This window comes from Rasamsonia emersonii (assembly GCF_000968595.1).
Source record: "Rasamsonia emersonii CBS 393.64 chromosome Unknown ctg1118621760063, whole genome shotgun sequence".
Classification (NCBI taxonomy): domain Eukaryota; kingdom Fungi; phylum Ascomycota; class Eurotiomycetes; order Eurotiales; family Trichocomaceae; genus Rasamsonia; species Rasamsonia emersonii.
Genome location: NW_013563224.1, coordinates 40,073 through 61,964, shown reverse-complemented (window position 1 = coordinate 61,964; position 21,892 = coordinate 40,073). Strand labels below are relative to the sequence as shown.

General features: G+C 49.2%; 7 protein-coding genes across 7 annotated transcripts; 2 read left to right on the top strand and 5 right to left on the bottom strand.

Annotated features, from left to right (window-relative positions):
- Positions 1 to 4,453: 4,453 nt before the first annotated feature.
- T310_3328 (Electron transfer flavoprotein alpha subunit) lies at positions 4,454 to 5,631 on the bottom strand (the record flags this gene model as incomplete). Its single annotated transcript, XM_013473804.1, has 3 exons — positions 4,454 to 5,028; positions 5,089 to 5,257; positions 5,326 to 5,631. The coding sequence occupies 3 exons, from the start codon at positions 5,629 to 5,631 to the stop codon at positions 4,454 to 4,456; spliced, it is 1,050 nt and encodes a 349-aa protein (XP_013329258.1).
- A 443-nt stretch (positions 5,632 to 6,074) lies between these two features.
- On the bottom strand, positions 6,075 to 7,374 carry T310_3327 (uncharacterized protein; the record flags this gene model as incomplete). Its single annotated transcript, XM_013473803.1, has 2 exons — positions 6,075 to 7,238; positions 7,303 to 7,374. 2 exons carry the CDS (start codon positions 7,372 to 7,374, stop codon positions 6,075 to 6,077), a joined length of 1,236 nt encoding a protein of 411 aa, XP_013329257.1.
- A 701-nt stretch (positions 7,375 to 8,075) lies between these two features.
- Positions 8,076 to 9,329, bottom strand: T310_3326 (NAD-binding Rossmann fold oxidoreductase family protein; the record flags this gene model as incomplete). The annotated part of the gene is made up of 2 exons (XM_013473802.1): positions 8,076 to 8,819; positions 8,973 to 9,329. 2 exons carry the CDS (start codon positions 9,327 to 9,329, stop codon positions 8,076 to 8,078), a joined length of 1,101 nt encoding a protein of 366 aa, XP_013329256.1.
- A 2,515-nt stretch (positions 9,330 to 11,844) lies between these two features.
- T310_3325 (uncharacterized protein) lies at positions 11,845 to 13,039 on the bottom strand (the record flags this gene model as incomplete). The annotated part of the gene is made up of 2 exons (XM_013473801.1): positions 11,845 to 12,027; positions 12,077 to 13,039. The coding sequence occupies 2 exons, from the start codon at positions 13,037 to 13,039 to the stop codon at positions 11,845 to 11,847; spliced, it is 1,146 nt and encodes a 381-aa protein (XP_013329255.1).
- Positions 13,040 to 13,338: 299 nt separating this feature from the next.
- On the top strand, positions 13,339 to 14,745 carry T310_3324 (SUN domain protein (Uth1); the record flags this gene model as incomplete). Its single annotated transcript, XM_013473800.1, has 3 exons — positions 13,339 to 14,191; positions 14,265 to 14,641; positions 14,701 to 14,745. 3 exons carry the CDS (start codon positions 13,339 to 13,341, stop codon positions 14,743 to 14,745), a joined length of 1,275 nt encoding a protein of 424 aa, XP_013329254.1.
- Positions 14,746 to 15,995: 1,250 nt separating this feature from the next.
- Positions 15,996 to 17,315, bottom strand: T310_3323 (uncharacterized protein; the record flags this gene model as incomplete). The annotated part of the gene is made up of 5 exons (XM_013473799.1): positions 15,996 to 16,358; positions 16,453 to 16,592; positions 16,668 to 16,942; positions 16,999 to 17,144; positions 17,223 to 17,315. The coding sequence occupies 5 exons, from the start codon at positions 17,313 to 17,315 to the stop codon at positions 15,996 to 15,998; spliced, it is 1,017 nt and encodes a 338-aa protein (XP_013329253.1).
- A 2,367-nt stretch (positions 17,316 to 19,682) lies between these two features.
- Positions 19,683 to 21,374, top strand: T310_3322 (Transcription factor Tos4; the record flags this gene model as incomplete). Its single annotated transcript, XM_013473798.1, has 1 exon — positions 19,683 to 21,374. One exon carries the CDS (start codon positions 19,683 to 19,685, stop codon positions 21,372 to 21,374), a length of 1,692 nt encoding a protein of 563 aa, XP_013329252.1.
- Between the last annotated feature and the right edge of the window lie 518 nt (positions 21,375 to 21,892).

The window sequence follows — 21,892 nt, the reverse complement described above, 5'->3', positions numbered from 1 at the left end:
ACTCCATAATAGCTCGGTTAGATTCGGCATCTTATGGAGCAAGTCCACCAAGAACTGGAGCCCGCGTACTCCGTACATATACGGAGTACTTACTTCATAGTTCTGGATGGATCTACGGATACTCCACTCCGTACCGAAGGAGTGGATCTTATTCCGTATACATAAGGTGTGTCTTAGATTTTCATCGACCTGTCACCTTCCAATGTGCAGGTGCACAGACCAGGCCTGGCCAGACTAGGTGGATCGTCAGGTACCTACTACGGTACTACCTTAGCCCTATTGTGTTTTTTTTTGATTAGCTAAAGCATACTACGTTCGATGTACTCTGTACTGTTGTGTAGTATGTAGTGTAGTTAACAGTCAGTGTTTGCTGAGCTGATTGCCAGGATCCTTTGATTGAGACTTAGCAAGTAAGTAAATATCTACTTCTTGAACTGTATAGTCTACTCTACTGCTTCGAAGTTTAGGATCATGAATGAATGAATGACTATAACTAATGTTATCATTAATTGGGGTGTATTTGCAGGCCTGATTAGAACATTAAATACTGTAGCACATCGTTTACAAGAACTACATTTGGAGAAGGTGGAAGCATTAAAGGAGGAAAGAAAGAAAGGAGGAAGGAAAAGGACGACAGGATATCCCAATGACATTATTATATTTATTATATTACTTGTATAATTCCATTCACATCAAATCCAGTCAAGCCAATCCAGTCCATCTCTCTAGTCCCGAATTAATTATTTTCCAACAATGAATACACATAGGATATCATTGTCATTCGCTCGCTCAATCCCACACAATCAATCTCAAGAGAGAAGAGAAAAAGAAAAACACCGCCAACTTTTTTGGTATCGATGCTTTTTTGGTATCAATGACAACAACAAATCAACCGTAACCCAAACTCCGTATCCCAGTCGTCTATCTATCCAGTCGTGAAGGATTGATTGATCGATCGATTTTTGTTCATGAGAAGAAGAGGAAGAGGGAGGAGAAGAGACGAAAATGGTATCTTGCGTAGGCATGTCGTATGGACGGTTCGTTCGATGCTCGTTTTTGTGGTTTGTTTTCTTGTTTGTCGATGATTCGAGAGTATTAATGACTGCTCGCCGGTCGATTCATTCGAAACGAAACGAAACGTGAATTTCAAGTCAGGGTTTCGCATTTATTTCAGAGGAAGAACCGTCGTCAACGCCTCAAAGAAGCGAAGCTTGTCCTTTCGGCCCGTCGTCCCCTTGGACGACAAGTTGAACGGCTTCTTCAGCGTGCTGGCGGTGGACAGGCTGCTGCGAGTGGAGGCGGAGCTGGTGCTGCTGATGCTCTTGTTCCTCTTCTGCTCCTTGCGCTGCTTCGCTGCCAGCTCCATCTGCTTCATCTCGGCGAGGTACTCGCGTCGAGCGGCCGGAGATGCCTCGATGCCCCACATCATGGAAGTGTCTTGAAGTAGACTTTGGCTTTGTTGATGGATTTGGAGGTGAAGGAGGAGGATGTCGAGTTCAGATGAGGGAGGTAGGTCTTAGTTCAAGTCTTGAGAGGTTGCACGGTGTTCGACTCTTTGCAAGTGATTGTGGTGATTGATGTCTCAGTCAACTGATTGATGGTAGCGAAACAGAGAGTCCATCCTCGAGGCTTCACCTCGTTTATATAGACACTCCTGTCTACACATGATGCTCCGTATGGCAATGGCAAAATTGTTCACGACCCACTCTTGTCTAGAGACGTCAAGCACAGCCCAGGCAGCATCTAAGGCCCACGAGCATCCTCGTACAGGGCGTGAAGCCTGCCGGGGTCCCGATTGGGTAGGTGGCATTCCGACCGGTCGGAGTATCGTTGGCTTTCTCGCATGGCTGACTCCGACTAAGAACGCCGAGCCAATAGACGTAGCGAGCAGACGCATTCTGTGATGTTTTGCAGCCTTGCAGCCTTTCGGGATCGGCTCTGCCGTCGATTCTCTGTTCCAGACTTCAGTCCTTTACTCCGACACAAAGTACTCCGTGTCGGCAAGTGGGGATGCCGAAGACATCAAACATCGCGAAAAAAAAATACTCCATACCAAGTACTCCGTACAAGGTGCAAGTCACCGTGCAACGCGTCATTTGTCTCGTCCAATCGAGAGAGCGCGTGACGTCTGCACATAAGAAACAAGGATTGTCTAGAATTTGCATGCAACAAGTCTAATATTAGCTACGTGCTCAGCCCTGCGCGTTCCATTCGAAGACTCGAGCTCATCTCATGACTCAGGCAGTCAGGCTACCAGGTTTGCATGCAAACATGCATGAGTAGTGTCAGACTGTCAGCAGACCTAACTAACATCTACGAGCTCGTACTCAACGTCTTCCTAATGGCTCTCTCTGTACAGAAGATGACTCAATAAGAATAATCCTTGAATACGAGTCTTATTCTCACCATGATTCATCACAGTTAAGCCACAAAAAATAAATCTAAGTTTATTCGATACTAAGCCGATGCTGTAGATCGTCCATCTACTCCGTAGGTAGTTGGCCGTGACAGCTATTCCGAGTCGGAGAGACGCCTTCGGAATAGCTTGCTGTTTACTCCGTACCTAGGCGAAAGTTTGTCCAGTCCGAACTCCGACTCCGAACTCCGACACTCAGCCCTGTGGCTATGTATACAAAATTTTTAGCAACAGTCTACTACTACATCTGCGACATTGAAGAGGCAATAATATGGGTCGATAATTCTAGACACTTCTCCTCTTTTTTTCCTTTTGTTTACAGAGTATACTTGCCACTGAACAGTTACAGTTGCAGTTGCAATTGCAGTCAATCTTCGGAGAGAAGAATTGAAAGATTTTTTTTCGGTCTAGAGAAAAGAAACTATTTCGATTCAAGTATACAAGGGAAGAGATAACTAGTCAGTTACTCAGCCTACTCAGCTAGTCTTTGGATAGTTGCTACTGACGTCACCCATCAACCTGCCAGCCTAGGCACATAGCACATAGTGTATCCCAATCCCACGGGATTGGATAACATCGGCTTCTAAGGTACCTACAGGGATCACTCTTCAACCCTAGGCATCAATAACTTGATAGCCTAGAAGAAAGCTAACAGAGCAAAGATCCCGCACTACGCGAGGAAGGAATGTTTGCTCGGTTTGCTCAGTTTGATTATGTCCATCATGCGCCTAAATTATCTGACAACATGTAGTTCACTGATTGATTGATTGATAATCAAAATCAAATACGAGGACGAGTGACCTCTGCCTGGATCACGTCAAGTCTGTCCTATAGAAATGAGGAGATACCCGTATTGTATGCTTTTGCCTAAATAATAGAAATAAAATCTCCTCATGGCGAAATTGTTCTGATTGGAACAGCACGGGCATCTAGCTCATCAAACACTCAAGGTCCTCCTCTCTCTCTGTCTTCGAAGACGCGCCTCTCCCCACCCCTTCCCCCGCTTTTTACTGAGTCTGACTGAGGTGGAGTGGGGCAGGACATTGATAGATATCAATTGAGACCCAGAGTCATTCATTCATTCATTCATTCATCAATTGAGATAGGTAATCAGTGACAACAGTACTAGTAGAGCTATTAATCAAGGTTCGAAAAGGGTTAAGAAATGAGTCAGTCATTTCTTCGGTATTGACCCTGTCACCTTAGCTATGATGACAAACAACATCGCTGTTATTAATTAGTAAGCTCCAGTCCAGCTGGATAGTATGAAAGACTACATAGGTAGGTAATAGTGACATGCGAGCAGGATCTTGTTCTGCTATCGTATCGATTCTGCTGCGTCTTAGCCCTCATACCCTCTCCTCTTCTACGTATTAATTAATGTGTCCCTGACACTGACACTCCGCTATATTTATTTATATTTATATACATTGTCAACTTTAGTTGAGATAGATGCCTCCTAACCGGTTACTGCGGGTCATTTCGACTCTTCATATAGATAAATATCTATTTAGATAATAGTGAGAGCTCTTTGAGGTATTATTTGTTTGTTAACTCTGTACGTTTGGTACTTGCTTTATTTATTTTTTTTTCTATCTTGTACTATAGTTTTTTTATCCTACTTTAGGTACTTTCTTTTCCATGCTATCGTTTTACCTCTTTCGGTTATTTTTTTTAATTTCAAGTCCGATATTCTAACCCAATACATACCTCCTAAAAGGAACTTCTTGCAAGGAGGCCTTGAAAAAGAATACACAAGGCATTAATGGCAAGAAAGTCACCAGTAAATTTCTAGTCAAAACAATAGTAGGTTATAAGGATATATTATTAGATATCTGGCGAGATTTAGTCTATTACTATTATCTCTTTGGCATACTCAGTCGCTACTACCGGTGCAATGCGACTGATTACGCAATGACAGAACGCAAAAGATATAAAGACACACTGACTGTCCTGTTTCCTAAAGTTTGAAGAGACGTGCTACCACCATAACAATCCATTCATGGTACAAAATGAACAAACGTATATATCTATTATCTATTTCTTCAGCTTTTCCGTCAACTCGGGCACTTTCTCGAACAGATCGCCCACCAGTCCCACATCGGCCACCTGGAAAATAGGCGCCTCGGGGTCCTTGTTGATCGCCGCAATCACCTTGCTGTCCTTCATTCCCGCCAGATGTTGAATGGCCCCCGAGATACCAGCGCACAGGTACAGCTGAGGAGCAACGTTCTTCCCCGTCTGGCCAACCTGCAGACTGTTGTCTGCGAATCCGCTGTCGACGGCGGCACGAGACGCGCCGATCGCTGCGCCCAGGGCATCTGCCAGCGGAGGGATGAGTCGGTCGAAATCCTCCTTCGACTTCAGACCACGACCACCCGACACGACACGGGATGCCGTCGCCAGGTCCGGACGATCCGACTTGGCAAGATCCTCAGATACCCATTCCGTAGGAGAAGGAGCCTGGGGGTCTGCTCCGTCCACAATCTCGGCGGAGCCGCCTTCGGTCTCAGCACCCTGGAAGGCCGTGCCTCGAACGGTGATCACCTTGATGGGGTCCTCTGACTGGACCGTGAGGATGGCATTTCCAGCGTAGATCGGACGCACAAAAGCTGGTTGACTCAATTGTCAGCTCCGCAAATTTTCAACCCGTCTCTAAAACCTCAACATACTGTCTTCGCTCTCAATGGCCGTGATATCCGAGACCTGCTGGACATCCAACAGCGCGGCCACACGGGGCAAAAGGTTCTTCCCGAATGCCGAGTGTCCAGCAATCACATGGGTATAGCCGCCCTTCTTGATGTTTTCGACGAGAAGAGGAGCGAAATTCTCAGGCAGACCCTGTAAAGATGCGACGACAATCCAGTCAGCTTATCAATTCCTTAAACACCCCCTCTCTAAAGCGATACCTTCTCGTATGCGTCATTCTCCACCGCCACGACTTTCTCCAGGCCCTTGATCTTGGCCGCCTCAGCAGCTGCAGTCGCTTTGACGCCGCTGCCTGCAACGAACCCCGTTATCGAGCCGCCGAGCTTCTGTGCCGCCGCAATCGCAGAGAGAGATGATGGCTGGAGCTTGCCATTTCGCTGTTCCAGGACTGCGAGAGTCGACAGGAGTCGCGCGAATGCCGAAAATCGGGTCTCGTGGACAGCCCGCGACGGGTAGAGCTGCGACCGCGCCGCTCGCAGGACCGAAGGTCTCGCAATGGAAATCATGCTGAAAGATAATCAATGTCGCTGCTGCTGCTGTCCGAAATGTCGGCCCTCAATGTGGCCAGGAACAGCAAAACAAACTGTCGCACAAGACGCTTGCTGCAGTCGGATTCGGTCGAGGACCTTGCTCGGTGGTGATGGCGAGGAAGCGGCACCGGTCGTGGTTATCGTCGGATCCGATCACGGCCAGACCCGCCATCCTCGGAAATCGGTTAAGCTTACTCGCGCATCGCGGGGCTCGACAACCCAGCACATGCTTGCTCTTCTACTCGAATATTGAAAGATATCATTATAAATGACTTTTTATGCATTCATAGAGGTATCGGGGATCCTCGTCCCAAGAGAACAACTACTACCTACATACAATGACAAAATCTTTTTGTGCGCCGCCAGACCCAAAAATGTATGCAAAGACAAATAACCACAAACACCAGCAAGAACACCCATTAAGAAGTCGACTTTTTCTTCTTCTTCCCTGATGCTGAGCTCTCCTGCGTTGCTTTCGAGATCGCCTTGGCTGCGGAAGAGTCCCCGTCTTCGAGTGCTTTCGCCTTTTGCTTCTGCAGCTTTTCCTTCCTTGCAGCGATCAAGGCGGACTCGTCGTCATCTTTTACCGTCTTCGATTTCTTGGTCTTTTTGTTTTCCTCCACTGATGGTTTCTCATCCTCAGTAGCCTTCCTCTTCTTTTCGTTTTTGGCGCCTTCAATGGCTTTAGGCTGCTCCTGTTCGGGTTCTTCTATAACATCCGCCTCGTCCACCCACAGCTCGCTGGCCAGCCAGATCGGCATCGCCATGGTGTTTGGTCCCTTGATGTGGATAGCCTTGACATTTCTCCAACCCCTGCTGATAAACTTGTCCGTCAAGCCCTTGACGACGGCTTCCACGTTCTCCGCCAACTGCTGAGGTGTAAAATTGCTGGTTCCTACACGAACCGCTGACGTAGTAGCCGGAGCAAGCTGGACCGGGGCGCAGTTGAGGGCCTTCTCGATCTCCTTCGCGACAACCAGCGGAGATGCGAAAGCGGCCTGGCGCTCCTCCTTGGGCGGTTTTTTCTTCGGATCCTTCTTTACCCGCTTTCCGTCGACCTTCTCAATTGCCTCAATGCGAACAGGAATTGGCCGCTTGCTGGACTTGTAGAACGTCTTTCCCAGAGTGGAGACCAATCGCATGATAATCCGGTCATCAGCCAGGAATACATCATGCTCAGCCAGTAATTGCCGTCTGCTCTCAAAGCTCTTATACCGGGCTTTCAATTTCGAGTAGCCAATGATCTTGTTGATGCGGGAGGAGAGCGAAGTAGGGAAGGAAGGGTCAGCAACGATGTCCTTGACGGAACGCTGGGGATCGGCCGTTATCAGGCAAATGCTGAGCGAAGGCGACGTATTAAGCGAGTGTGGGATACTGATTTTGCCGGGTTTCAAGCGATTCTTGTCCACCACGTGCTTCTTCGTTGTGACAACAAGCCAGACCGGCTCGTTGATGGTAGCAGCGTCTTCGGCGTCGGACGCATCATCATTGTCGCCAATAAGGGTCTTTTTCCCCGATGCCTCTTCCTTCTGCTTCTGTTTCGATTTCATGTGCCGCAGAAGGGCGGTCGAAGCTCGAAGGACCTGTAAAAATTTCCAAATTGATCAGTGGATGCTTTCAAAAGTAGCATTAGAAACGTGATCATACCTGGCCATTTTCCAGCTGATAAGGCGAACCAGACGTCACCTTCGTCGTTACGGCATCCGTTGAGGAGACCATCCTGGCTGGTGGGCACTGGCTATCGAGTTCTTGCGATAGCAAATTCAAATAAAAAAAATATCGCGGAAGGCGGTGGGTGGATTTCGGCCGGTCTTGGCATGCAGGCTGGAGATTGGGCTGCATGACCGCTTAGTCATCAACAGGACACTCCGAGACAAGTTACCACTGGACTACGAATAGCCTTACAGAAATCTAGAGATGATTATGTCTACGGATGCAACAATTCTCTTCCTTGCTTTGTAGAGTTACAAGCAGAGGTCATGATGAACTACCCCACCGTGTGAGGTCCGTATAACATGTGGAGATTGTGAAGATCAGGTGCCAAAAAATCTTTTTATTTGACTTAGATGAGAGCATTCTATTTCTATATGGACAGTGAAGCGAATGAGGGCGCCCTTCCTGGTAGCACACAATTTTACCCTCCCCTGCCAACAGCGCCAAAGGTGGGGGGCTACCAGGATAATGTGAAAACGCCCATGGGTTCAATCAAGAGCGAGGGTGCAGTGGGGACAGTAATCACCAACGTTCCACCAACCTACCATGTGATGTAGCCTCAGTAAGATACAGCCCCTAAAAAGCAGACGAGTCCGGGTTTGCCTAAGAGTATTAGCACTCACTGAGAAACTGAGGCTGGGAGCCCTCTCAGAAAGACGTCACCAATAAAACTTTATGTTGACGTCTCGCGCCGGGTGGTCATCTGCCTACGAAGCCTTTTCGGGGGTGATTCGGTTTCCTTTTTCGTCGAACTCGATTTTCTTGCCTGTGACCAGACTCTCCTGCAGAGCCAAGGCAATGCGCAAAGAGGTTAAAGCGGTGCTGAGCTTCATCGGAAGCTCGGTGTTGTCCAGGACGGCAGCCGTGAACTCGTTGAGTTCGGTGACAAAGGCGCCTGAATACCGGTCAATCCAGCTGGGAAGGGCTTCATGGCGAACCCCATGAACGTCCGAAATTTCGACACGATTCTTCCGTGGGACGGCATTTATGGACAACTTGCCGTTGGTTCCGTAGATTTCGGTGACGTTGTCGTAGCCATGAACGGCTGTTCTGGAGTGATAGTAGTATGCGATCTTGCCACCCCAGAATTCGACAACGCCAACTGCGTTGTCGGCGTCGTGGAACTCCTCGAGCTCCTTGTGCATAGCCGCAGTCCCAGTCGCCCAGAGCGCCTTGGGCTGGATATCGTCACCGAAGAAGGAAAGAGTCAAGTCAATGTCATGGATGGTGGTATCGACAAAGATGCCACCGCTGACCTTGGCGTACTGGACAAAGAAACCGCTCTTGTCCAAGGTCTCACAGCCCTGTGAACGTATCACTATCGGCGTTCCAATGTCACCAGCCTCGACCTTCTTTCGGGCATACTGGTAATCATCGTCGAACCGCCTAGTGAACCCAACCATGACCTTGACATCGGGTCGCGATTCTGCCTTTGCGAGAACCATAGCCAGCTAGTAGATAGGAGCTTTAGCATCAAGCAACTATCACGGAGGAGTGATTACCTTGGAGAGGGGGGGCTAATTCCAAACGGACGCTCTACGCCACACAGGGGACCGGGGCAGAACAGTTTCATGGGGCAAGCCATGAGCATGTACTGTACCTACCTCATCTAGGTCGGTGGTCACGGGCTTTTCGCAAAGAACGTGGATGCCTCTCTCGAGAGATTCGATGGTATGCTTGGTGTGCAGCGCGGTCGCAGAAGCAATGACTACCGCCTCCAGACCAGGGGTTTCAATCATTTCCTCGAACGTCGCGTAGATCTGGACTCCATAGGGCTTCAGATGCTGATCAGCCCATTCGAGATCGCTCTTGGCCGGTGAGCAGACGCACAGCAGATTGGCTCTGGGCACGCGGTGAAGAATATTGAGGGCATGGCGCTGACCCATCCGACCGATGCCAACGACGCCGATGTTGAGTTTCCTCGGTCCAGAGGAGACGCCGTTCGCTGGGGGAATCGCCATGATTAGCCAAGCACCGATATGTAGGCGTTTGGTAAATTGGGCTTTTGCTGTTCCTGTCCTGGGAAGTAAAGGGGAGGAGTTCGTCTGGGGACGGGCAGCAAGAAGTCGTCGATGCTTGGGAAGGAAGAGAGGCTATCTACGTTCTACGAGGCAAAGACCCCGAGGGAAGAGGAAAGAAGCGTCCGAAAGCAGGGTTTACGGCCTATTAATACGATCTTCTGTCGCAGCGGTCCCCACTCGTTTTTGCCGTCGCTTTAAGTCACGTGACTTTTGCCGCAGTTATATTGGGCTCGCTAACCTAGTTTGGTTTCTCTGGCTTGGCAATCCGACTGAAAAAGGAATCCCAGGGATTTATTTTGCAATGGCACTAACGAAAGCAGCGTGTTGGACTAGCCAAAATCATACGAGGGACAGGTAAATCCTACGAAGGAGATGTCCATCCTGTATGGACTGATGGGATGGACTCCGTGTTCACATTACACGGACTGCCGGGCTCACCAGAGAGGCTGGGGGAGGCAAATTCCATGGGATTCGATGAGGGGTTCAGACCAGAGTTTCCGTTTTGGAGCTATGCCCTTTCAAACCGGGAGTCGAGTCGGAGAGGGGTTCCCGGTTACCCATCTAGGCAACCACGTCGCACGCTGATGCTGCCGCTTCAGGATTGATATGCGGCCTGCGATAAGTAACGCATCCACCTCCTCCGTAATAATCCTACAGTGCCCTGTCAAGTCAACCCATCACTTTCCCGCAAAACCCGTATAGCGATGGCGTCATTTCGCCACGAAACTACACATGAACAGTATTGCTAAGTGAGATATTAACAGATTATTTTACAGCTAGAAGATCAAGTAAACTGACTTCTTGATAGGAATTCTTTTAATTAAACTTTATTAATTGTAAGTTTTCCTTAAAGTTTCTTAATTTTTGTCTTTAAAAATCTTTGTTTTTAATAAAAAAATTCTATAGTACATTCTTGCAGTTTAAAGAAGCTTTTTTTTTAATATCCTTATACTGTTGTTGAGAAATCACGTTACCGAATATACACCGTATACGTTGTGCGGGTGGTGGGTTGACACCTACTCCGGAGTACGGAGTAAGTACTCTACTACGGAGTATCCCGCAATTAAACTCAGGGCTTAGACATAACACATAGTGACTATCAATATTTGCATTCACGAGAATCTTCTGCCTTAAAGTCAAAATGAGACCTTTTGTCTAGTTGTATAAATAAGGCACATGAGGCACTTGCAAATGGCATAGCTGACAAGGCAATGTATTTGTCAGCCCTATAAGAATCAAGCCCAGCACCAGCATTGCAATTATTGCTCAGCAGAGCTAAACTACCCGACGACTAGCAGAGTCAAGATTAAGTTATTATCCCTGCAGTCGGGAGCCCGGAGATCGTGCGATCGAGAACGGCGCGTGTCTTATCTGATAAGTGATGCAAGTTCGAGAAACTTGCAGTCAATTGACATCTAGGTACGTAGCATTATTGAATTCCATCATGTCTCTGGATGGGCCCAGATTCCCATGGAACCCTCAGGGCTGTTTAGCCGCAACATACCAATGCTGTCACTGACAGCATGTGATAATTCACCATATGTGCAACATCTACCATGACTTTGGCAGTCGTGGAATGCCACAGGCCTTGCGGTTAGAGTACATCGATGCTAGGTAGCTATGAAGAGCGTACTCCGGAGTAGTGCGTACTTCGCCCCTGGTTTCTACCTGTTGTTTCCAACTGACAGATCTGAAAGCTGGGGTACCGCCACGTTTCTCAAGATACGGTTGCCTGGAAGGCACGAGTCCCGGGTATATGCAGCCATGTTGTGGCGCATGTCGCAAACAAAAAAAATAGACAGTCAGTCCATGATACTCTGTATGTACACTCGGCTGTTTGCAATTCGTTCCTATCAATCACGAGAGATATCCAGAATTATGATTTCCTATAACCAGCAGTAGCTAGTTGAGAAGCGCAAACAAGGAGCCTCCGAATCTTTCCGCGAATGAGTCGAGGTACAGCGTACGCAGTAGGTCACGTGTATTCGTCCGTGGTTAAACGGGCCAAGCCGGCGAGCCAAAGAACCTGAACGGTGAAGCTACGGAGTACGTTAAGTTTTAACAGTGCAAGGAAGTTTCTCATTTAGCAATTGCCCCTTGGTCTTGGCCCTCTTGGGTGAAGTAAGACCAGTGCGACGATCAGCCTCTGAAAAGCGTGGATCTGCTGCGGGGAGCAGTCGATTGCAGAATAATACGATCCACAGGATCCGAATCTTGTTGCAGTCGGTGAGTCCGACTAATTGCACAGTTGCACTCCGTCCTCGGTACCGAGGATGGCGTCTTCGTCGATTAACGCGTCGCCAAGGTGAGTTGGAAGATTCACCCGTACTCTGGATACAGAATAATATTAGCCAGGGTTCTAAGTTTTGTGGTTTCGTGTCCGTGTGTCCCATGCTAATATGATTGCTTACGGAGTACTCTGTATATTCATTTCACAAGGACCGCCCAGTCCCACTCAAGGCGCCCGGTGGACGCCACCATCCGGAGTCCGTATCCCGTACAAAGTATAGCACGAACCACGCAACGTGCGTGTTATCGTCATTCTCGATGCGACCTGTCCGAAGTCTGAACGGACAGGTGGTCGCAGCGAGAGGACGGGAGGCCCGATATCCTCATGCGCGATGAAGTCGAGGTTACTCTGATGATGCAACAGCCGGCCCATCTTCATATGATGGCCAGCAACACACGCCCAGAGTGACCAATGCTGGGCAGACAACGCGCAGGAAGGAGCAATTTATGCGCCTGGGTGACGGTGTGGGCAGGCGCTCCCACGTTCGGGGCGCTGATTGGTGTTCCTGGCTGCGCGTGTTCGATCCGCCGGGCAGCGGCCGCGCTGATTGGCCCGCAGCAGCCGACAGCAATTTCGGGGCGGGCCCGGCACAGGAACAGGAAAGGGCAAAACAGACCAGCGGGCAGCTGAAACTGGGCTGCGCCTTCCCTACAGCGCACGCCGTTGCTGCCCGGCCTGGCACCGGCTGCCCGTTCCACCCGGCTTGCGATGCCCCGTCCAGTTGCCACGCACCCAGCCGCCTCCACGCCGCCAGTCGATCAGCGCCAGCTCGCCCTCCAACGCCTAAGCCCTTGTTTCCACCCACCGCGCTGCCGCTACTAGCTAGCCTGTGCCCGTCGCAGCCCCTGGTTCCTGCCCCCTCCCCCGGGCAGCCGCCTTCTTCATCTCCTCCTGACTCCCCTTCTCCCGCTCTCTTCCTCGACTTTTGCTGGTCCGTCCTTCTTTTGCTGTCTCTTTCATCGAGTTCCCTTCCGACCAGAGAGTCATTGTGCTCTCTACCACGCTCCTTACGGAATCCCTTTCGCTCGTTGAAATCGCGCTTTCTTTCGTTGCCCATAGTTTCCCAATTCCCCAATCCGCTGCAAGTCGGATTGACCCCTGATTGTGCGATCGCGACCATCCCGTTCTCCTTCGTGTACAGTTTTCTGTTGTCAAGTGTGCGACGGCCGTGCCCGTAGGTTCTCAGTATGTGGTGTTCTTTTTCTCCCTTGGTTGATACTCTTCGTGCGGACCCAATTCCGGATTGTTTGTTGGCGTGGTCGCCGTGGTCTGGGTCTGCTGTTGCGATCACCTGCTTGTTTGAGAATTCTGGAGTTGCTTGCGAATTCAGTGTTATTAAGTCAGCCATGCCCACTATCATGGTGCTGCAACAACGTCCTGGACTCTGCCTGCCAACCTTGCCGGGTGCATTGGGATTGGGAAATTGATCCAACTATCAAAGTCTGGAAACCGGGCAATGATCTTACTAACAAACCGCATCTTTCGGTCCAGATTTACCATTTTCCTTCGCGATCCACTAGTCCTCGCTGTGACGGTTTTCGAAGCCAATTGTATAAGAGGTCTTCGACAGATCTCGTACCAGCCCTGACAGCCCGTTCGACGACTTGACGCCAGGTCATTATATAATAGCAAAGGCATCGCTGAGGAAAGCAAATCGCGATGAAAATTACTCCGATTGCTGTTTCCCTCGCCGCTGCGGGTTCGCTCGTGGCGGCCGAGCAACACCACCACGCTCACCGTCACCACCACAAGCGTGAGCCCAACGCGGTCACTGTCGCTGTGCCCGGTCCCACCGTCATTGCCTACCAGCTTGATGGCAAGGAGATCTCCGCCGAGGAGGCCTGCCAGGGTATCGCGGATGGCACTCTGAAGTGGGCTGATGGTGTCGCTCCTCCGGGTGCCTGCGCTTCCAGCTCCAGCTCGAGCCCGACCCCGACCCCAACCCCGACCACGAGCCTTTCCGTCGCTGCGGCCGAGTTCTGGGAGAAGACTTCGAGCTCCCCGACCCCGTCTTCGTCTTCGAGCTCGGTCTACACTCCGCCACCAAGCTCCTCGTCCCCCGCGGCTGCCGCCTCCACTCCCAGCTCCGGTTCTGGTGCCACCGGTATCGATGCTGAATTCCCGGATGGCGTTCTCGACTGCTCCACTTTCCCATCCGATTACGGTGCGGTCGCTCTGGACTATCTCGGCCTCGGTGGTTGGTCTGGTGTTCAGAAGGTTACCTGGGGTCTCCTCGACGAAGTGATTGAATCCATCGTCACTGCCGTCAGCGGCCAGACTTGCACGGAAGGTGACATGTGCTCCTACGCCTGTCCACCGGGCTACCAGAAGTCTCAGTGGCCTACTGCTCAGGGCGCTACGGGCCAGTCTGTTGGTGGTATCCAGTGCAAGAACGGCAAACTGTACAGGACCAACCCCAACTCCACGACGCTCTGCGAGCCAGGCGTTGGCAATGTCTACGTCCAGAATACCCTCGGCCAGCAGGTGGCTGTTTGCCGTACTGACTATCCTGGTAAGTTTTCCGATCAATGTCTTTTTTTTTTTGACATGATTTGCGGTAATACCTAACCCTCTTTTTTGTTCAGGCACTGAATCCGAGACGATTCCTTTGGGCGTTTCCCCTGGCGAAGTTCAGGAACTCACCTGCCCCAATCAGAATACGTACTACCAATGGGAGGGCAAGGCCACTTCGGCTCAGTACTACCTGAACCCGAAGGGTGTTTCGACCCAGGAGGGCTGCCAGTGGGGAGATGGCAGCCAGCCCATTGGCAACTGGGCTCCTCTCAATCTCGGTGTCGGCGCCACTGGTGGCCAGGTTTGGTTCGGTCTCTTCCAAAACGAACCTACCACCAACGCCCCGCTGGACTACAACGTCAAGATCACCGGTGATGGCATCCAAGGGTCCTGCAAGTATGAGAACGGAGTTTTCTATAGCGACTCTGGCAGCAGTAATGGATGCACGGTATGCTTTTTTTTTCCTCGCCTGCTTTATGATCCACTTGACTAACCACCGTGAACCAGGTCTCGGTTCCTATTGGCAACAAAGCCACAGTTATCTTCTACTAGATGGACTGAATACCTTGTCAAGCTATGGTCGGCCAGTCCAGTCTGATCGTTGTAATTAAGTGATTTTCTTTCTCATTGCCGGCCTTCTGTGGAGACTGCGATTACTTTTGGTTTGCATTTACCAATTCATGATATGCGTAGTGTCAGTTGATTTGTCTTCTTTTTTTGTGTAATTTTAATGTGTTGGTTTTTTTTTTCGTGTTGAATTCTTTTCTTTACACCTCCCATGTTTGACTCTGTGGAGACTGTGCGTAGGTGTGTACACGGGTCAGCTGTGATTCCTTTTGCTGCTCCTTGTCTCGGTCGTCCCGCCATCCAAGTCAAGCTGATACTAGCGTCTCATGGGTTGGGAGTTGCAAAAAGTAAATATGTGAACCAAAATGCGAATCTCTTGTCTCCGGGAGACAGGAAGCGGGTGATTAGCCTTATACCCAGTTGTACTTGTACAGCAGGAATAAATATAGTGTGGATAGTGGATAAGATTGCAGTTCAGCTTTTTTTTTCCTTCCTCTTCCTGCCCCATATTTTTTTATTCTGCAGTTCTTTCGTCTTATTTCTAGGAGGACATCTAGATACCTTGTGCCTGTAGGCCCTTTGACTGTTGTGTTAATATCAGCTAAAGTAGCATGCATGTCTGTGTTGTCTGTGTTGTATATATACTCTGTAATATATGCCAGATAAGAACCATCTAAGAACCACTTGTCTGCTTGCTATGGCTTATATATAACCGAGGATCCATGTCTGCTGCTTCCTGATGAGCACGTGCTGTCTTGAATTGCTATATAATTATCTGGGTCAGTATGTAGATTCTCTTCTGTCTATTCTGTTCATCTGCGTATTTAAGCGTCTCTGCAAACTGCCTGTGAGCGTTAATAACTGTACTACGCGTACTATATTGACAAGACCATATTGACTGGATCTAATCTACTGTTCGTCGATCTGGAAGTGTTTTTTTATTTATTTCTTTCTTCTTTTTCTTGAATCAATGAGATTGACGTGGGTATCCAATTGATAAGTAGTTTGGCTATATTACCTAGTTCGAGAAATCCAAACGTATACTCCGTATATATATAACAGTATTTCTACGGATGAAATGCAATGGAATGAAATAATGCTCTTGCTCTCTCCTATTGACTCCCCGCTTCCTTCCAACCCTTTGTTGTCTCTTTCCTCTCTCGCAAGGGACTGGTCGACTGACTCACTGACTGCACAGGATGGATATCTCTAACTCAGAAGCAAGTCTAGCAGACTTAGGACCCATTCTCCGTATTAGAGATAGTCTCGCCGACCACCTGCGACGACTGGCCGTACACGACGTAGAAATCGATGTTATTCGCCGGCGGGCCGTATTCGAACCACGTCGCGCTGATGTAGTACTCGGAGTAGTTCCCCAACCCGCCATCACCATCAGGGTTGATGATGTTCTTGAGCCACTGCTCCTTCTGCGCTGTTGTTGCTGATCCCTGGCTTGAGGTCTGTGTGCCTGTCTCGGCTATGGCGAAGGGCAGGCTATTCGCTGCCGCGTAGGTGTCGTAGAACTTGCCGTAGGCGGTGGCGAAGTCTGGAAAGCCTTCGTCGGCGTTGGGGTAGTAGTCCATGCCTACGATGTCTACCTAAAAAAAAATTTACAGTCAGTATGGTGTCGATATGAATGTGAATGATGCTCATGTTGGATGGATGCTGACCGGCTAGGGTATATGTACTTACATACTCCTTTCCTGGCCACCAGGGCGCTACAGGCTCGCTGGGGGTATCGACATTGGGAGACCAGAACATGTAGATTTTGTCATTGTCGGAAATGGCGTTGTACACGTTTTTCCAGGAAGTCAGGAAAGCGTCGTAGTTTTCTTGTAGACAAGAATTAGAATTGAATCAGTCTGACGAGCAAGGATGGAAAAGAAAAGGATCCGATCTGAACTCACTGCCTCCAGGATATGTCCCCGAATCAGTATAGTAATTCATCTCGTGGGCATAGCGCAGCCAGACCGTGACACCCTTGCTAGTGAAGGTATTCGTGAAGTAGTCCGCGATGGACTGACACAACCCCGGCGTGATATCGGTCCAGTCGACCGTGGGCATCAACGAGGCGATCAGCACGGCGCCGGAGGAGATGATGTCCTCCGTGTCGTACTGGTCGTTGCCGTCGTAGGAGCCGGATTGGACGTTGTCGCTCCTGATCTGGGAGTAGACGTTGTATCTGTAGTATGTGCCCATTCAGCAGATTAAACTGTGTAGAAGCGGAGAGATACCTACGTAGCACCCTTCTGTCCCGTAGCCGTGTTCAACTCTGCCATTGTGACTTTGGGGTCGTAGTTGGGTGCAAACCCAAAGTAGATGCCGGCGTAGCTGATCATCGAGTCTGGTTTGATGCCGTATTTCTCGCCGAGGGTGTTGTTCAACTGTACCAGGTTCTTCTGGTTAGGGTTTGTTTTTTTTTTCTGCGTGTTGAGATGGTGAGTGCGAATGAATATTCATACCCTTTTCTCAATCTTGGAAGGAGAGGCAAGTGATGAAGTCGCGGAGAAGATGAGGCCTAGGATGGCCAGAGTCTTTTTTGACTGGAATATCATCTCGACAGGCTGAACGGAACAGAGGTGCGATCAAGTTGATGAGGATGTTCTTTGCTGTCAAGTACCCCAAGCTCTAGAGCCGTTAGCTCTCTTGAGCTGTCCTTTTAAGTGAACGAGAAAGAGAGCAGCTTGGCAGTGTAGTAGTAGATATACACATACCTAGAAAATACTACTACTACTACTACTACTACTACTACTACTACTACTACTAGTCCAAGAGATGGTAGGCACGAACAGGCTAAGCTTGTGGGATGCTAAGTAGTTAGTGAGAACTATATTTCAGTACATATGTAACGTCAGACAAGGGACTGTCGTGTTTCATCCAGTCGGATGGTTGATAGGCCACACTTTCAGTCTACTCAGAAGGCGAGCTTGAGCCTAGTTTCACAACATGCCTGCAAGTAACAAGTTACATGCGTATGTATGTACTGTACAGTATAGTGCAACTGCACAGTGCCCCCGGTCTTGGCTTTTCAGCTCAGATGCTAATTCTGCCAGGATTATATTAATATGTTAATAACGGTTTGAATCGCAGTTACTGCGGAGAAGATGGTGTGCTGATGATGATTAATGACAGGAATTAAATCGCTCGTATAGGGCGATAAAAATAGTGACAAACTTAATCGCCCGATTCGCCCCCAGACCAGACGAGCTTATTATCATTTTCCAATCTGGGTAATTCCCTGGTCATAAGACCATCCGTCAAAGGAGGACCTATGTAATGTACATATGATCTTGATTGAATTGAGACCTGCGAAAAAAAAAAAATCGAGAGATGAGGCAAGAAGTCGAACCTCGAGCATGTTTGGACAACTCGACGTGCTGCCGAGTTATCCGTTCTAGCGGGACATGTAGCAACTGATCTTGATGCTATAAGTAAAAAGAAAATGATAACTGGTTGCACAGGCTACTGGAATATATCGAGGATACGATAGAATCTTGTGCAGGTTGTATGTACACTATACTGATGTAGATGATTTGGTCCTCCATATATATAGTTGCTCGCCCTCTTATATATTTTCTAGTACTGCCCAGGCAGATGTAGGACGAACAGTGACCCTTCTGCTTTATATTTCGAAATCTGGTTGATCAGGAGTTTTGAAAATCTTAGAACTCGCGATAGAGTTAGCTTGATTTGAACTGATTACCTGGTACCTGGGAAGGTGCCCTAATCTACCCACGGATCGGTATGGACACAGTCCTCGGGAGAGTTCCAAGGATCGAGACTTCAGTACGTCAATCAAGGAGAATTCCTACTGTCTGTAGGACAGACAGGTCTTTGTCTACAAGAATCCTTCCGCCCTACGGTCACTCCTTGTTCGGAATTCTTCGTTTCTCGAGAGTCTTTTTTTTGCCTCTACCCTTGCAACATCTTTTGTAAAAAAAAATAAATAAATAAAATAAAATAAAAAATGGAATTTCGAGTGAAGTTATAATTAAAATATATGGATTTGGACGATGGATTCAAAGAGATACAGAATCGTGGCCTAAATTATGCTGTCGACGATGCAATGACTGACCAAGTTAGGGCTAGTGATAGTGCAATTATATATTTTGCAGGAGATCTATCTACATAGTAAACGTGTATCGGGCCAACACGGCTTCCAGGTCGAAATTCTTGGACACAGGCGATGGAAACTGTTCTTCCAACATACATAGCAGAGAAAAACACACCAGTTCGATATCTTAAATACCTGACCTGGCATGGAAGTCCTTTATGTAGCTGACTTGGCCCCATCCGGTAAGCTGTTGACGCGGGACACGTGACGTATAACCAACGCGGAGCGCGCATCGTCTACGAGATGTCCATCTCGACATGACTGACCGCATTGAACGACCCAATTGAACTGGCATCGCTCCTGCTTCTGATTTTTAGTTCTCGCCTCAATTCCTCATGCACGAGGCTCCGCCCGCGCTGTAATTCGGACGTGTGAGGAGGCGCGAACAGCTAGTGGAGCTCGTTGGCGGGCTGGAGAACGCGTCTCGAGTGGGCAAGCGTGAAGCGCAGCGTGCACATCCGCGGTGCTCGTCGAGACGAGACGCACCGTTCCGGCAAGGCATTCCTGCACCTCCCACGAGCACCCACCTTTTTTCGACTCGACCCTGCAATTCTTTTGGACGCAAAGCATTTTCCCCTCCCAGCCTCCTGTCTTGTTTATAGTAGGCCTTCTTTTTTCTCTTGACCCTCTTCCTCCTTCCTTATCTCCCCAGCTGTTGTCTCTCTCTCCCTCCCTCCCTCATCCTCTGCCTGGGGTCTCCTGCCTTCATCTACTGACCACATTGATTGATACAGCACCTGATTCCTCCTAACTGGAACAGTTTAAACGTCTACGACTTCAATCATCCAGCAACACTTAATTGCCCGGCATGGAGTCATCTCCTCCACGGGACGCATCCACTGCTGCAGGCACGAAGCGTCCCGCGTCCCTGCTGCCGGCTTTCGAGCCATTGAGCTCTTCTCCGTCTCTTCCTCGACCCCAGAAGCGTGTGGCACGCGAGGCCAATGACTATCCCACACCGTTGCCGACGTCTTCAACCCATATCTTGTCGTCCTCGCCGCCTCTAACACGTCCCAAACTGTCGCGTAATGGCTACTCCACGACCTTGGAACGCGCACCTCTCTCGGCCGTTCCCACCCTGATGCTTCCAGAATCCGGGGAGCCTATTTTGATGGGAAGATCGAGCGCGTCATGCCATCATCAGCTTTCGGCGAACCGGTTGATATCCCGTGTCCACGTCAAAGCCACCTACAAGCCGGCGGGCAACCCTTTCGACCGTGACCGCGTCGAGATCATGTGCTTGGGATGGAATGGAATAAAGCTCCATTGCCAGGGAAAGACCTATGACTTGGCCAAGGGCAAGACCTTTACGTCTGATATCAAGGATGCCGATATCATGATTGATGTGCAGGATTCCCGTGTCTTGGTCCAATGGCCCCGAAATGAAAGGAAGGACTCTGCTTCTGCTGACTCGGACCACACATGGGATGAGAGTTCTCCTCGACGGAATCTGCCATCACGGCGTGATATTCACGATAGTCCCTTCCGAGAGCGATCCCGACTGGTCTCGCCCATATCGCCGTCTCCTGCAGTGCGCTCCATCTTTCCCCCATCCTCCCCGTTTACTCCAAGTCGGTCACATAATCCTGTGGTTGTTTATGAAGATGAACCGTCTCCTACACGTGTGCGTGCCGAAGACAGCCAACTCACGGCGTCAAGGACAACGCAGGTTGCTACCCAGCCTGCTGCAGACGGAGCTCACAGTTCACAGAGTAGCTTGAGCGAATTGTCCCAGTCCTATGAAGAATTTTCAGATCATGATGAGGAGAACGACCCGATCGTTCACTCTTTCGGTCCTTTTGGCGACAATATTCTTCCACGCATGGCCTCATTTAATGCCGGAGACTCTCCCGTTCGGACTTCTCGTTCTTCTCGTGCCCAACCCGAACCTCTCAAACCCACCAGGTCTCCCCCGCAACCCTCCGTAGCCAAGACTGATGAGACTGAAAAGAAGGGCGAGGAAAAGAAAGAGGATGTGAGGGAAGATGTGAAAGAGGAAGCGAAAGAAGAAACGAAAGAGGTGACGAAAGAGGTGACGAAAGAGGTGACGAAAGAGGAAGCGAAAGCGGATGATCAGAGGGAATCAGCCATAGCGTCTATTAAGAACCACGCAATCAACCAGCTGGCGTTCTCCCGCCTTTCGTCAACGCCATTTTCAACCATTGTTAATAATCTTCCGCCCAGTCTGTGGAAGGAGGGCAGCCCCGAAACGCGGTTCTCACGACAAGAGATCCTATCCATTCTTGAATCCACTAAATGTATTGGCGAAGTCACCCGGGAGGGTAAAGACGCCGCCGGAAAGCCGCTGGAAAGCGAATTCTACTATATTCCTGATTTCGACGAGGACGAAATGCGTCGCCAGGCCGTTGTCAATGATCTCCGGAAGCCGGGTCTGCGGAACTGCAGAAAACAACACAAGGTTGGCATCTCCTGCTTTATTGTTCGTTTCATCTATGCTAACGTGAGGTCGCAGCAATACTACTGGCGCAAACCCAAATAGAAGCTTATACATGAAGTTCATGAAGACGCCCAGATGCTCAGAATTCTCATGCGATTATAATTCGAAAACTCAAAATACCGATTGCTATTTTCTTCAGTATTTTACCTTCTTGTCACATACTTTGTCCCCTTACATTTGTGTCATGTTTCTCGCATAGCATTGCGCGGGGCGGGGTGTACTGTTGTTTGTGTTTCTTATTTCTTATGTCGACGTTTCGGTGTATTATGACCCCCTAGAGCTCCTTTTGCTTCGCTTTTTACCCATGCAATGTTCTGAATATGTCGTCACCCGAATTCCCATGTATTCCCCTTCCCAGTTATCTCCATCACCTCTATTAACATGACCTGTTTTTTTTTCCTACGCGAGTTCCCCTTCATATATCTCATCCACATTCAAACGATCACCTGCTGTGGGAATATTTTCTTAATTTGATACCCTCAGGTGTGGAAAACTGAATTAATTCGATGTCCCTGAAAGTCACTACCGCTATGGATAAACCGTCTCTGAGAGACGGCCTT